General features: G+C 42.6%; 1 protein-coding gene across 1 annotated transcript; it reads left to right on the top strand.

Annotated features, from left to right (window-relative positions):
- The first annotated feature begins 748 nt into the window (after positions 1–748).
- On the top strand, positions 749–13,976 carry LOC114784826 (clusterin-like protein 1). The gene is made up of 9 exons (XM_028970552.1): positions 749–843; positions 1,704–1,819; positions 5,418–5,566; positions 6,025–6,195; positions 6,261–6,759; positions 6,837–6,965; positions 13,014–13,228; positions 13,484–13,680; positions 13,773–13,976. The coding sequence occupies exons 2-9, from the start codon at positions 1,729–1,731 to the stop codon at positions 13,786–13,788; spliced, it is 1,467 nt and encodes a 488-aa protein (XP_028826385.1). The 5' UTR covers positions 749–843; positions 1,704–1,728; the 3' UTR covers positions 13,789–13,976.
- Positions 13,977–14,096: the final 120 nt, after the last annotated feature.

Here is a 14,096-nt window from a genome sequence, read left to right as displayed (position 1 = left end):
GACCAGTAGCTACTCCTTAAAATTGTTTGTCCCTAATTGTTGTTCGACCATCCTGGCCTCTTTCTTTGACTGACAGGGAGAGTGGTGCTTCTGAACCACAACCCTTAGGCTGTGCTGTAATCTTCATGGCCTAAGCTGCTGGCATTATTTCATTGATTGAATGCTACTGATTCGTGTGGAGTGTCACATAAGCAGAAACATAAAACATAATGCAACAACCAGAACAAAACAATGCAATGTAGAGAACATTTAACATTTAAGTGTAATTGAGAATTTGATGACAAAATTCATGATATTGTCAATATTTGTGTACAGTTATGATATTGAAAAGCATTACAAAAGCAAGAGAAATCTGCTGTGAATGTGGTACACAGTCAGTACATTTTCATGACATTAGAGAAAATCATATTCATCTTATTGAAACCTGACTTTTAAAACACACCCGCAAAAATTTATATTGTGGTCTAGAAAGGTCTGCTGCAAAACAGGCCAATACTAACAAACATGCATGTATACTGGAAAAAGAACAGTTGTCATATCTAAACGACCTGGTCAGTCACACGGGCCATGGACCAGTCTATGGGCACCGTTAACTTGACAGTGGCACTAATCAGATCACTCTCTGGAAGTGTTTCAGACTGAACTGGTAGAAGTTGATACCTGAGTACGAACTCAGACATGATTGAGTTAGACACACCAGTGCAGTAATACTCTAATAGGATGCCCACTGATCTGCTCAGTAAAAATAGAACCGCCTCTGCTGAGGACAACGAGCAGAACCTTCCAGCCTTCAGCATGCACTCCCTCAAAAACACGCCAAGAGCTGTCTGTTCCTGTACTCTGGTAAGATGCATGTGGATAGCTGTAGCGAGATGTGATTTTGTTGTAGACCAGTATGTACGTATTGTTGTACACCATTATGACCATACCTGTGGCTCTAACAACATGAATTTAATTTAAAAAAACAATAAAAAAAAAAATATTTGTATGTTGTAACTGACAGCTACAGAAGTGGACTGATTAGCTCAGACTTTGCTACAGAAAAAGGACTCTGCAGGTACCTCGATTATTTAAAAAATAATAATGTTTAACCTTAAAAAAGGTGGATGTCTAATTATCAGACATTCAGCCTATTGAACATGAACTACATCAATCAAAAGAAAGTGGTTTTTGAGTAGCTTAGAAAGAAAACCATGTTAAAATCTTCAAGCAGCTTCATGTTCTGCAATGACGCAGTGAGGTCAAAGGTCATGGGTCTTTCAAAAGGGTAATGGCTCAAAACACACAAAATGGCTGATTAAAAACAGAAAGGCTTGAAAATGTGTGGAAAAAGCTCCCTTCAGACCTGAGACAACTAGAATAGTTTTCTACCTGTTGGCCCACAGATGAAAAAGACATAAGGAGTAAATCCAGACCAAACCTCATAAGTAGTCCGCATAGTCCTTGTCCAAATGGTGGCCCGTTATGGCTGCAGGACCCCAAAGACAACAGATTCATCAAACCAACATTATTGGTTTAAACATTTTGAACACATTTGTGACTGGATTCAGTGACAGGGCTTTTGACTGACATGGTCAGTCACATATATTTTATACTGTTTAAAGGACAATGTAAATCTGTCTTCTTATAACTCAAAAGGTTAAAACATTATAAACTATTGATTTTTCCCCCTTATTTCTGATTCTCCGGTTGCTGATGGTCAGACTTGGATGACAAGCGTGTCTAAGGATGAAGAATCTACTGCTTCTTCTTGTCATTCTTTATTCTATTACTCCATCCCTTTGTGCACCACAGTCATTTAGTGATGTCCAGCTGAACCGTGAGTAAATTCTCAGTGTTACGATTTCACAAATGGATGGGCAATATTGGAAAAATCAGACAATATAACTTTTTCGGTCATGTGAGATGTGTTAATCTGTGTTATGCACATAATATGCATGACAAAAACATAACTTTATTGTTAGTGAATATGGCCAAACAGGACAAAGGTTGCTCTCTACCAGTGTCTCACAACATAAAACCAACCCAGATCACCAACAGAGATCAAAGACAACAGTTGACATCTTATACATGAAGGTGACTGGGAGCAGGTGATGGCCATAATTACTCAGGCAAGCTGTAGCGGCCCAGTGTACTTACAGGTAGGGCTGCACAATTATGGCCAAATGATAATAAACATCATTTTTTATAAATATAAACAATTTGTTGATTTAGGCAAAACACATTTTTATTTCACTTCTATTTTAAACCAACAGTAAGTGAACAAGGCTGTCCATTCAAAATGAAACCTCATATAAAAAAAAACTCAAGACAAAGGGCTCCGGACAAAGGGCTTACAAAAAATAAATAGCAATTGAAGAATGCCTGTCAGCATTTTCTGTCTTAAAAGATGACCATTATGAAAAGATTAAATTGGAACCACATCCAAATAAAATGGCTGTTATGGTTGGTAGTGGCTGAATGCGATGTTCTATTTTTGTTGTCACCTAATGATCCTGAAATTACATCTCACTCTGTCCCAATTTGAGGTGCCGCTCAATGCTTTTGTTTGCCTGACTTGGCTGACTTTTGATTGAGAAAGTGCTCTATTTGAAATGCAGCAGAGGCCGCTTTTCAAATTTAAATATCGCAGAGGATCATCTTTATTTCAGCAGGTACCAAACCAAACCACTCTGACACAAGACACCCCATATGAGAGGACAAGCAATTGATGGAAATAAATAGTTACATTTTACCTTGGAAAAGATATGGTTCCTATCAAAACTGTTAAATAATTCAGTAAGAGTTTGTGCTGATTTTGTCATTTACCATTTTTAAGACTTAAGTATTGCTTGAAACTGGCTTGCTCATGGTGGTATTTTGTCCTGGAGTAACATTCTTAGCCTTAAATAAATATGTGGGCAAAATTGCACAAATGTGTTCAGAAATGTTCTTTGACCTAAATACAATTTTGTTATTTAGGACTATTTTTACAAAGGAAAATAGATTGATTGTACTGTTCAGTAAACTGAAAAGTATCTAAAAAAAACAGTTACAAATCAATGTAAAAATTGTGATAAAATTGTAATTTAAATAAAAAAAAAAAAAGTGATATCATATTTTTCCATATTGCCTACCCCTACTTCAAATGGAATAAGTTCAAGTATGTTGGGACTTTGTTCACAATCAAAGAGATTGTGAGAAGCAGGAAGACCAAATCAGATCAGTGAAGCAGGCAGTGGTTGGCCTAGCAGGTAAGAAAACCCTGGTTGCTGATTCAAATACCAAACTGCCACGGTGCCACTGAGCAAAGTAGCTTCCTTTTTGACATGATGAAGATGTAACATGATGTAAATGCCGGTCATGTGACAAACATTTTTTTGACCAAGAATAACAAGACTAAATATGGTGTCCAAAATAAAAGCTAGATTAAATGTATTTTCTTTTTCGTTTGTGAGACTAGACCAGATGTTATTTCCTCTCATTTAATCATGTTATTATAAGCGCTGCTCCGTTGGGTCCCAAAAGCAGTCATTTACCAGCCAGTCAAAAAAGTATGGCAATCCGAAAATTGGCAGCATTGAATTTGGGCTAAATGCAACACAATCATCAATGAAAAGGCATTCTAAAATTCTTCACGTTTTTCTACTGATCCCATCCATGGGCACTCCAAGCATCACTTCACACACAGTCATCTTCTGTTTTATGTTACAACAAATTCACAACTTGTTAGAGAATGTTGCCCAGTTAATTAACTGATTATATAGCCTAAACATTTTTGTTCACTGACAACACATGTTCAGAACAAGTTGTCTGTCATATTTCATTATTACGGGATGACTGACATATTCTCACATCATTTCTCTCTCCAAATAGGCTAAACTATTTTTTAATGATGTATGTATCAACTCAAGTCTTCACATTTAATAACAAAACAATATTCAAGGGGATGGTCATTTTTTTATGTTCAAGTTAATACATTTACATTTAAGGCATTTGCCAGACGCCATTATCCAGAGCGACTTACAACGTGCTTTCAAGTTACCATCAATGAAGTGATCAGTTCCGGTTCATTAAGACCCCAACCATGAATACAACCATTTTATTCACTCTGTTGAAGATTCTGTTCGCAAGTTCAACTAAGAAAGTTACAAGTTAATCTAAATATTCTTTAAAGAGGAAGGTCTCTTGAGCTGTCGTTTAAGCTGTTCTGACCTCAAGGGGAAGTTCATTCCACCACCGAGGGGACAAGACTGAGAAGATTCTAGATGAGTGTTTTCCTTTTACCTTTAGCGATGGGGGGACCAGACGAGCAGTTCTGGAGGCTCGGAGTATACGAGGTGCAGTGCGAGGGAACGTAGCAGAGGGGTGGTGTGGGAGAATTTGGGAAGGTTGAAGATCAGTCGTGCTGCTGCATTTTGTATGAGTTGTAGAGGTTGGATGGTACATAGTGGTAGAGCAGCTGGTAAAACAACTAAACTCATAAGTCGTAAGGTCCACATAAAATGCCACAGCCCCAATCGGCTGCTCAGAAGGTCCAAATAACAAGGCTCCAGCCATGTACCCCTAATTACTCACACTTGTCCATGGCTGGAGCCTTGCTGTCAAGCAGATTGGTGCCAGGTGCTTCTCCAGCTGCACCCAATTTTGACAACGACTACTATATTGAGTGGGTTAAATAGAGAAAAACGACATTAAAATACAATTTTAATTTCACTGACTAAAACTAGACTAGAATTGTCATGGATAATTCTGCCTAACATTAATTCTCCCAGTTTAGTCAACTGAACCTTGACTAAAATGAGTCTGGACTCATTGACTAAAACTAATAATAACTAAAATGACAGCTTGAGGCAATGACTAGACTTAAATTAAAACAGGTTAAATTTTACTCCAGTAAAAGAAAAAGTCCTCCATTTAAATTTTTAAATGAGTAAACATACAAAAGTTATTGCCTTCTGTCACGACTATGAACTTACGGGGGAAGGAAGTGCAGAGGTGTGACATGCTGGGAAGGGGGTTTTATTATAAATAAACAATAAATACAAATAAACGCGGCTCGGTGGCCGAAAACATTTTAAACAAAGGAGAGAACATAAACCTGCCCGCAGGCGTGTGGCGGTTGCCAGAGTCCACGAAAATGCTGTCCCTGCCGAAGGGTCGGAAACCTCCGGCTTTTATTTGCTGTCCGGATTGAGCTCAGGTGATGTCCAAAACAACCATATTCAGCAGTCATCATAACAAAAACTGAAATCACAGCATCAACAAATAGATTGTTAGTTAGTTAACTGTATTTTACTTATACTACGGCTGGCAAAATACATAACTATCTTTGGAATCACCAAATGTTTCTTGTAATATTGCATTTTACAACTGAAAATTATTTGAATGAGTAATGATGAATACATTTTGTTGGTGCTTATGTGTGTGTGATACAGGGCTGTCTGCAGCAGGTGAGCTGTATGTTAATGAAGAGATGAAGAGAGCTCTGTTAGGAGTGAAGCAGATGAAGGAACTGGTCGAGAGAAATAAGGACAAACACCAACAGCTCATGACATCTCTCCAGGAGAGTTATGAGAAGAAGAAAGTGAGTCGCACACAGGAAAAATGAAGATATTCTCACACATACTCCTTAAACTAAACATTGTATGTTGTTTGCTAGAAAGTGTCAGCAATGCTCTGCAAACTTTTATGTGGGCGTGTACACCCTGCCTGGGAGGAATATGTCCACAGCATAACACTAAATAGTATTGGTGAATATTAACACATTACAAATACTTACAAAAAGCAAATACGGTTTGATAACATTGTTAAGTCTTTCCGTCCTGCTGGTGAGAACTATGTTGTGTAAAACCAGCCATTGTATGAACTGTGGAAACAGCACCAAAACTACCACCAGTGGCCAAAAACATGTGGAATGTTACTGTTAAGAATTGCCATAGAGAAAAAATGTGGAGATGGGTGATCAGCTGCCATACATGCAAGAGGCAAGATGCAGTAGATGCCAGATGCAGTAAATGGTGTACATAGTCTGACTCCCTTTAGGGAGCGGAACAACTGGCCAGGGAGGCGGAGCAAAAGCTACAGAAAGCAGAGCAAGACTGCAAAGATTTGCTAAAACCAATGTGGATGGAATGCCAGCCATGTCTGGAGGAAACCTGCAAGTCCTTCTACAGCTCTCCCTGTCACAGAGGCTTCTTCTCCCTCACCCTACAGGTACAGTGCATCTGCTTTGTGATTAACTTTATGGAGTATGAATCAATAGCACTTTCTGGATTTAGGTGGAGGAGTTCTTCCGGAGAATGTCCACCCAAATGGGCATCACTGAACAGCTCTTCAACCAGGGACAACAATCATTTGAAAACATCAGTCAAAACCAAACACATAACCAAAAACATCTGGAAGAGCAGCAGATCACCAACCAGCATCCAGATGGAACCGAAGTAGACCTTGTTTTACTGGAATCCTCATATCACCATGTTCAAGAGGAAGTGAACTCACTGTACAGCCACTGCGTTCAGCTTGCGGCTGGAATGCATCGTTTGTTTGGCCCCAGCTTTCAGGTGGCTTTTAGCAGAGACGTTCAACCAAGGGCAAAGTCTCCTGGTCAGGAGGACCAAGAAAGAGGCTACCTCTCATCTTTTGGGGTGACCCATGCCCTGGACTCCTTCTTGGAACTTAGTAGAGCAATGCTACATGAGGCCGGCTCAGCCATCACAGATGTGTTTGAGGCGTTGAAGGGACATGAGGAGGAGATAAATGAAAAGCAGCGACAGACAGGTATCTTAGTAATGTCATGGTCCTGTCCCCTCATATCTAATTATTGGTTTCATAATTAAAACGTCTTCTTTCTGCAGGGATGGAGTGGCTGCCTATGTGGCCCCCGCCTCAGAGCAAGTCTCCATGCCGGCACTTACGGAAGCGTGCATCTGTTTGCTGGCAGCAGCAAAGAAAATGTGAAAGTTGTCAGGAGGTCCTGATAAAAGGTCAGTCTTAAAAACGTTTGTGTTAATACACATCAGCCATTTGCCAAACCATAACTTCTGCTTTCTGAAACTAACATCAGTAAAAACTTTACTCTTAAAGGCACTACACAGATGTTGTCTTTTTGTACTACTTTATAAGGTGAAATTGTACTTACTCATTACTACTTTTCATCATTTGTGAATAAGACTTGGGTTTATCCAATAAAGGGTGACTAAATAGTTATTTAATCTCATATTATATTATAGGGCAGTTCAATGTTGCATTTTCACTTTTAAATTTTATAAATAAAATGGCTGTGTATGTGCATATATATACACACACTGCTAAAAATAGGAAACACAAAAATAAGAAATCCTGGATCTGTATAAATTTAGTATCCTTATTAAATACTTTGTTCTTTACATAGTTGAATGTGCTGACAACAAAATCACACAAAATTATCAATGGAAATCAAATTTATCATTCTATGAGGTCTGGGCCACTAGCATCAATGCCTTTGTCTTTAAATAACTGCTGAGGTCTAGCATTGTCTTGCATTAGGAGGAACCCAACCGCACCAGCATATGGTCTCACAAGGGGTCTGAGAATCTCATCTCGGTATCTAATGGCTGTCAGGCTACCTCTGGTGAGCACATGGAGGGTGGTGCGGCTCCGCAAAGAAATGGGCCCACTGCCAGACTGGTCAAACTCCAGACTATATGAAGATACCAGTGGAGAATTTGCCAATCTTGGTTTTATATGACAAATGCCAAACATTTCGGCTGAAAAGCACAACCTGTGGACGTCGGGTCCTCATACCCTCCTCATGGACTCTTTGAGCAGACACATGCACATTTGTGGCCTGCTGGACATAATATTACAGGGCTCTGGCAGTACTCACCCTGTTACACAAAGGCAGAGGTAGTGGTCCTGCTGCTGAGTTGTTGCCCTCCTACGACCTCCTCCACATCTCCTGATGTACTGGCCTGTCTCCTGACAGCACCCCATATTCTTGACACTATGCTGAAAGACACTTTTTTGCAACAGTTCACATTCATGTGCCATCCTGGATGAGCTGCACTACCTGAGCCACTTGTGTAGGTTGTAGACTCCCATGCTACCACTAGAGTAAAAGTACTGCCAGCATTCCAACGTGACCAAAGGTGAGGTGTGCGCAGAGGTGTGACATGCTGGGAAGGGGGTTTTATTATAAATAAACAATAAATACAAATAAACGCGGCTCGGTGGCCGAAAACAGTTTAAACAAATGAGAGAACATAAACCTGCTCGCAGGCGTGTGGCGGTTGCCAGAACTTAAAACAGAAAACTGAAGTTCGTGCTCTGAGTCCACAAAAATGCTGTCCCTGCCGAAGGGTCGGAAACCTCCGGCTTTTATTTGCTGTCCGGATTGAACTCAGGTGATGAGCCCAGCTGCAGTCAATCCTGACACCTTCAAATGTATCAAAAGTATAAGTACAGTGATTTATTGGGGCTCTAATGTCTCTTGTTACAGAATTTTTAGTGGAAAGCCATTCATTATTCTGCAATTGATAACTATTAAAATTATCATATATTTACATTTACGACATTTATCAGATGCCCATATCCAGAACAAAGTAGTAGTGACAGGGACAGTCATCCTTGAGACACTCAGGGTTAAGTGTCTTGCTCAGTGTCTGTGAAGTCTATTGAAGCTGAATCTGTGAAAATTGTAGGACTGAATTCTAGTATCGAGTGTGAGTTACTGAGCACTTGCCGATATTGAGAACTGATGCAAAGTTTTTAATGGACCAGTGAACTTTTTTCTTATTTACTACTTTATTCACAATATAATTGTTTTGGGTCATCATTATATCATAGAACGGCTTGAATAAGCAATTTTTTTCACTGAAACTCCAGAATCTGTGCCTTTTCGCATTTCAGCGGGATGAAAAAAAGATGCCATGATACGGACAGATTTTTTAAAACTAACCGATAATCTCTCTGCATGTTTGGTTTGGTGTAGCTGGGTACAAGCACAACCCCACTCTAATTGCATCATACTGTGCATGATAATAGATTTGATTTTCCAGCATGAAAAGTTAATCACTGTCAGGATTGGCTTCAGCTGGAGACATCACCTGTGGCCAATATGGACGCCATTTTAAAAGGCGCTGTTGTTCCACCCTTCGGCGGCTCTGACATTTTAGTGAACTTGACCTTTGTTTGTGGACCCTGCAAGTGTTTGTGTTTTGAGTTCTGGCACACCACACGCCTGCAAGTTTCTCACCTTTTTCCTCTGTTTTCGGTCAGTATGTCCCGTCTCTCGTCTCTCGTCAGTATGTCCCGTCTCTCCGCTTCCTTCCCCCATCATTTCGCTGACGTGACAGGATGTTGGAGCCCAAACCAAAAGAGACAAAAGGCAGAGGAGCAGAACCACACAGAAGAAAGCAGCCAGTTGTGGTGATTGCACACGGGCACCAGCGGGGAGCACTGGATGGTCGCCCTCTGGGGTCGGGGAGCTCTGCGGCGAGACGTGCCAGGATCGGGATATGACCCCCGCGTACTGTCTGAGTGGTTTCTTACCGGTGATCGAGTCGTGGCAAGGAGCACCGCGGTGTTACGTCGACCCCTGGAATGTCAGCAAGATCCGGAAGTGGCAACATTGGACGATGGCGTCAGTGGCAGCGAAGAAAGTGACGTGGGCAGCGAGTGCAGAGGATATGACCCCCACAATCTTCGCCATGTCTGGTCAAGAACTCTGGAGGCAAGGCTTCAAATGGACAGGGAAGACGATGATGAGAGCGACGAAGATGCGAGGTGGGTGGTCTTAATGGACCCATGTGACTTCCGGGGTGCAATGAGGACCGCAAGAGAGAGCCAGGCTGGTTCCCCAGCTGAATGGCAATGCAGCACCAGTGCCCCTGCCTGCTGTAGAGGACGTCCACCACCCTCCACGCCACACGCCCAGCACCATCTCCAAAAATTCTCCCAGACCCATGGGGTACATACCAATGGTTCCAGGACCCTTCAGCGGAGCAGCAGGTACATGCCAGTCCTTTATAACATCCTGTGGTGTGTACTTCCCTCCCTTTCAGACACGGAGAAGATCATCACCATTCTCACACGTCTGACTGGGTCAGCATGGAGCTGGACCACCGCCCTTTGGCAGTGGGGAGAGACGGAATGGGTATTCGGGACTTCCTGAATAGACTGATAGATTTTGATTGGCCAGAGCCTGAGCCAGGGATTGAACCCTGCCCCACCACCACATCCAGTACCAGTCAGGATCCAGTGCAAGAAGACCCAGCACTGGTGGGCAGCAAGAGGGTCACTCCTCCTGTGATCCTAGCTGTGCCCCCTGAGGAAAGTCCCGGAGGGTGGGTGGGTAAGCAACGGAGCTGGGTCCTCTGGTTGCCAGAGGGGCGGTGCACCCCAGAGCCCCCTGAAAGGCAAGAGGACCTAGCTGGGACAGGCAGGAAGAGGGCCTGCTTGTCCCAACGGATGCAGAAGGGGCTAGCCAGATTGTCTGGTGAAGCCTCCACACTGGCACCAGGGACGTGCAGCGGGAGGGGCTGCACGTGCCCAGAAGGCATTAGCCTGGGTGCATTGAACGGGTGCCGGAAGTTCCGGGACCGCCTCCCTGCGCGGTGCAGGGAGAGAAGTTGGTTGCTCTGCCAGCAGGGACGTGCAGCAAGAGGGGCTGCATGTAACCCGAATGCACCAGCCTGAGATACATTGAACGGGTCTGCCAGTGGGAGGACACAGCAGGGCAGGAGCCCTGTGGTTCCCGCCATCTGCCCCGCCGCCTGCACTGATGGTAGTGCAGGGCTCCGACGACGTAGCCCTTGGAGGGGGGGCTCGATCAGGATTGGCTTCAGCTAGAGAGAGCACCTGTGGCCAATCCAGATGCCATTTTAAAAGGCGCTGAGGTTTTGCCCTTTGGCGGCTCTGACATTTTCGTGAACTTGACCTTTGTTAGTGGACCCTGCAACTATTTTTTCAAATTTGCATTTTCATGAATGAAACAAGATTTGAAAGAATATCTGATCCCCTATCAATCAGCCAGATTTCTGGCTCCCAGTTGTGTTTCATACAGGTAACGAGCTGACATTGGTAGCTTCTCAACTTGTTTCCTGTATAAAAGATACCTGTCCATAGAAGCAATCATTCTATTCAGATTCCAAAAAGCTTTCCAAGGATGTCAGAGACAAGATTGTGGAGCTATACAATTCTGGAATGGGCTACAAGACCATTGCCAAGCAGCTGGTTGATATTGTATTCTTCTGTACATAAGATATTTGACTATATTGCATATTGTTTTCATAATGTTGTCCTTGAGAGACATCATTGACCGGAATGTTTTTGCTGACATACGTGACTAATAAACACAATTCTGATTCTAGTTATTCGCAAATAGAAAAACTATAAAATAACTGCCAATTCTTTCGGTCTGGAGCTCCATGCAATATCTCATCTTGTGGAGTTTCAGTGACAAAGAGATCGGTGTTGGACCACCCACAAACTACTCTGGAAGAACTTGCTAATGATTTCAAGGCAGCTGGGACCATAGTCACCAAGAAAACAGTTGGTAACGCACCATGACGTGAAGGACAGAAAGCCTGCAGTGTCTGCCAGGTCTCCCTGCTCAAGAAAGCACTTGTACACAGGGCTCTGAGCGTGAGACATGCATTTCAACACATTCACATGCCACACATAGCATTTCTCACGTTTAGAAATTATAAACATTTACCAGCCAAAAATTCCTTCATCACGTTTCACAAACGAATCAAAGGGAATGGCCTTGCATGCTGCCGCACATGCGCACTCCCCCACTCTACAGTCTGGCTGCAGCCGCTCTGAGATGTGGAGCTCGAGAGTAGGCAGAAATGCGCAACCTCCAACATAAGCTAAATTCATCCATGGTTAGGATTAGATTAGGGTTATGGTCTCACAGTGGCTGCAGCCAGACACTCTTGACAGCCGCGCATGCGCACTCTGCGCCGCCACCACCGCGCATGACCAGGGTGGGTGACTCCAGATCTAAATGATTCAGAGCTGGAGTGAAACGGTTGGGGTCAGATGAGACGAAAAACAAGCTCTTTGACATCAGCTCAAATCGCTGTGTTTGGAGGAGGAATGCTGCCGATGATCCCAAAAACACCATCCCCACCTTCAAATTATGCTGCAGCTGGATGAGTGAGGTTGCTTCCCTCGGCGTGGGCAGAGGGGAGAGATGCTGGGGCTCGTGGTCGCCAAGAGACACGTTGTGATGGCAATAGTAGTGCACCACAAAGAGTCAGACAAAAACTGTACTGTGAGCGTGGACCAGTGTGTGGGGACGTACGGGTTCAGATCACTACCAGAGAGATCCAGAGGAGCAGGCAGTACAGTCATGGCCAAAACATTTGAGAATGACACACTGTTTTGCACAACATAAATTAACAGTGGTTCATCACACCCAGAGTTCAATCTCTTGCCACACCCAGGTCTGAATACTGCTACACATGTTCTCAATCACATGTTCAGAAATCACTTAAACAAGACCTGCTTGACAGAGTGATGTTGACCAAGAGATCATCAAAAGAGAGACATCATGTCGAGATCCAAAAAGAATTAAGACCTAGAAGTCTTGAAAGGTTATGAAGCCATTTCTAAAGCTTTGGGACTCCAGTGAAGCACAGTAAGAGCCATTATCCACAAAGCTTTGGCGAAAACATGAAACAGCGCTGAACCTTTCTCAGGACTGGCCAGTATGATATGAGACGTAAATGCTGGTCATGTGGCGAAAATTACAGCTTGACGCAAAGAATAGACTCAAAATAAAATTAAGACAGACCACAAAAAAAGACTGTAAAAGACTTGTTGTAAGTTATCGCATATACTTGATTGCAATTGTTCCTAACAAGTGTGGCCCAAAAGGGTGCAACTACCTTTTCAGACATCTAAAAAATTTTCATGTTAAAGTAAGTAAAGTATTATTTTCACTTCTTTTCTAGGTTGGGCTGTGTTGAAAATGTACAAGATGATTGTTGTATAGGACGGTTCAGAATTTCACATGTGTATGTATTTGTTCGTATGTGCTGCAGAGTGCCCTGCAGTGCCTGAGCAGTACTCTGCACTCGGGGAGATTTCCCTCCTCCTCAACGCATCTAGGCAGCAGTACACAGAGAAACTGCAGGTTGTGCAGAGGAGCATAAAGCATGCTCTCCAATGGGCTAACAACATAATTGTTAAATACTCCTGGGTTACACACATCACCAATGGCACAGGGGCTGTGCCACATATCTTCAGACTTGCTAAGGTAGAGTGGCCTTCATTTAAATCATCATAAACTGCATTAAGATGTTTAAGAGAATTAGATCATGAGCTCTCTGAACACATCCAGCAAAGCATCTGAAATATGTAAAAAAAAAAAAAAAACGGTCAAGAGCATTTAGTATTCTAATAGAATTGTTGTTTGATGTGTGGTGGTAATACCATGCTTAAAACTGCGTAACTAAAATAGATTACCTGTATAAAATATGTCAATAATGACAAATATTGTCCTGCTGTTAAGGTCTCTCAGGGTGGCTCTTCAGTTGAGTCTGGCTCCAGGAAAGAAACAGCAGTGGAGGTGTTTGTTCTGGACTCTCCTCAGATCTCTCTTCTCATCCCCGCTGACCTGGAGTTGTCTGATCCTGCATTCATGAGCTATGTTGCCCAGGAGGCCCTGGAGGCCTACAAACACACACTGCCAGAGGCCTCCACACTAAGGTACAGGCAATAAATCTAAAGATACACACACAACATATATGTGCATCAAAACAAAAGCTAATGGGACTAACATGGGTCTCCTGTTTACTCAGTACCGACTTGTTCTGAGGAAATGTGAAGACCTGCTTAGAAGATCACATTAAGCCATTCTGGTTTCTACTGGCTACTGGACATTCCACTAATGGCTCATAGGATATAAACTATCTCATGTTTCTTTCTGTGAAACTGTTTTATCTCTGCAAAAATATTCATGCACATGTACCTATAAAATAAAATGTTTCGTAGTTTTAACTCAATGTTCTGTTTTGATTTTCTGATTGGATGTCCACAGCACTCTCATGTAAGTGGCACATCATATGTGCCCACCCACACCAGCGCACTTCACACTCTGCATATGACACTAACTTTTCCAAGAA

Source organism: Denticeps clupeoides, chromosome 2 (genome assembly GCF_900700375.1).
Source record: "Denticeps clupeoides chromosome 2, fDenClu1.1, whole genome shotgun sequence".
In the NCBI taxonomy this organism is placed as follows: domain Eukaryota; kingdom Metazoa; phylum Chordata; class Actinopteri; order Clupeiformes; family Denticipitidae; genus Denticeps; species Denticeps clupeoides.
This window is presented reverse-complemented; position numbering and strand designations above follow the sequence as displayed.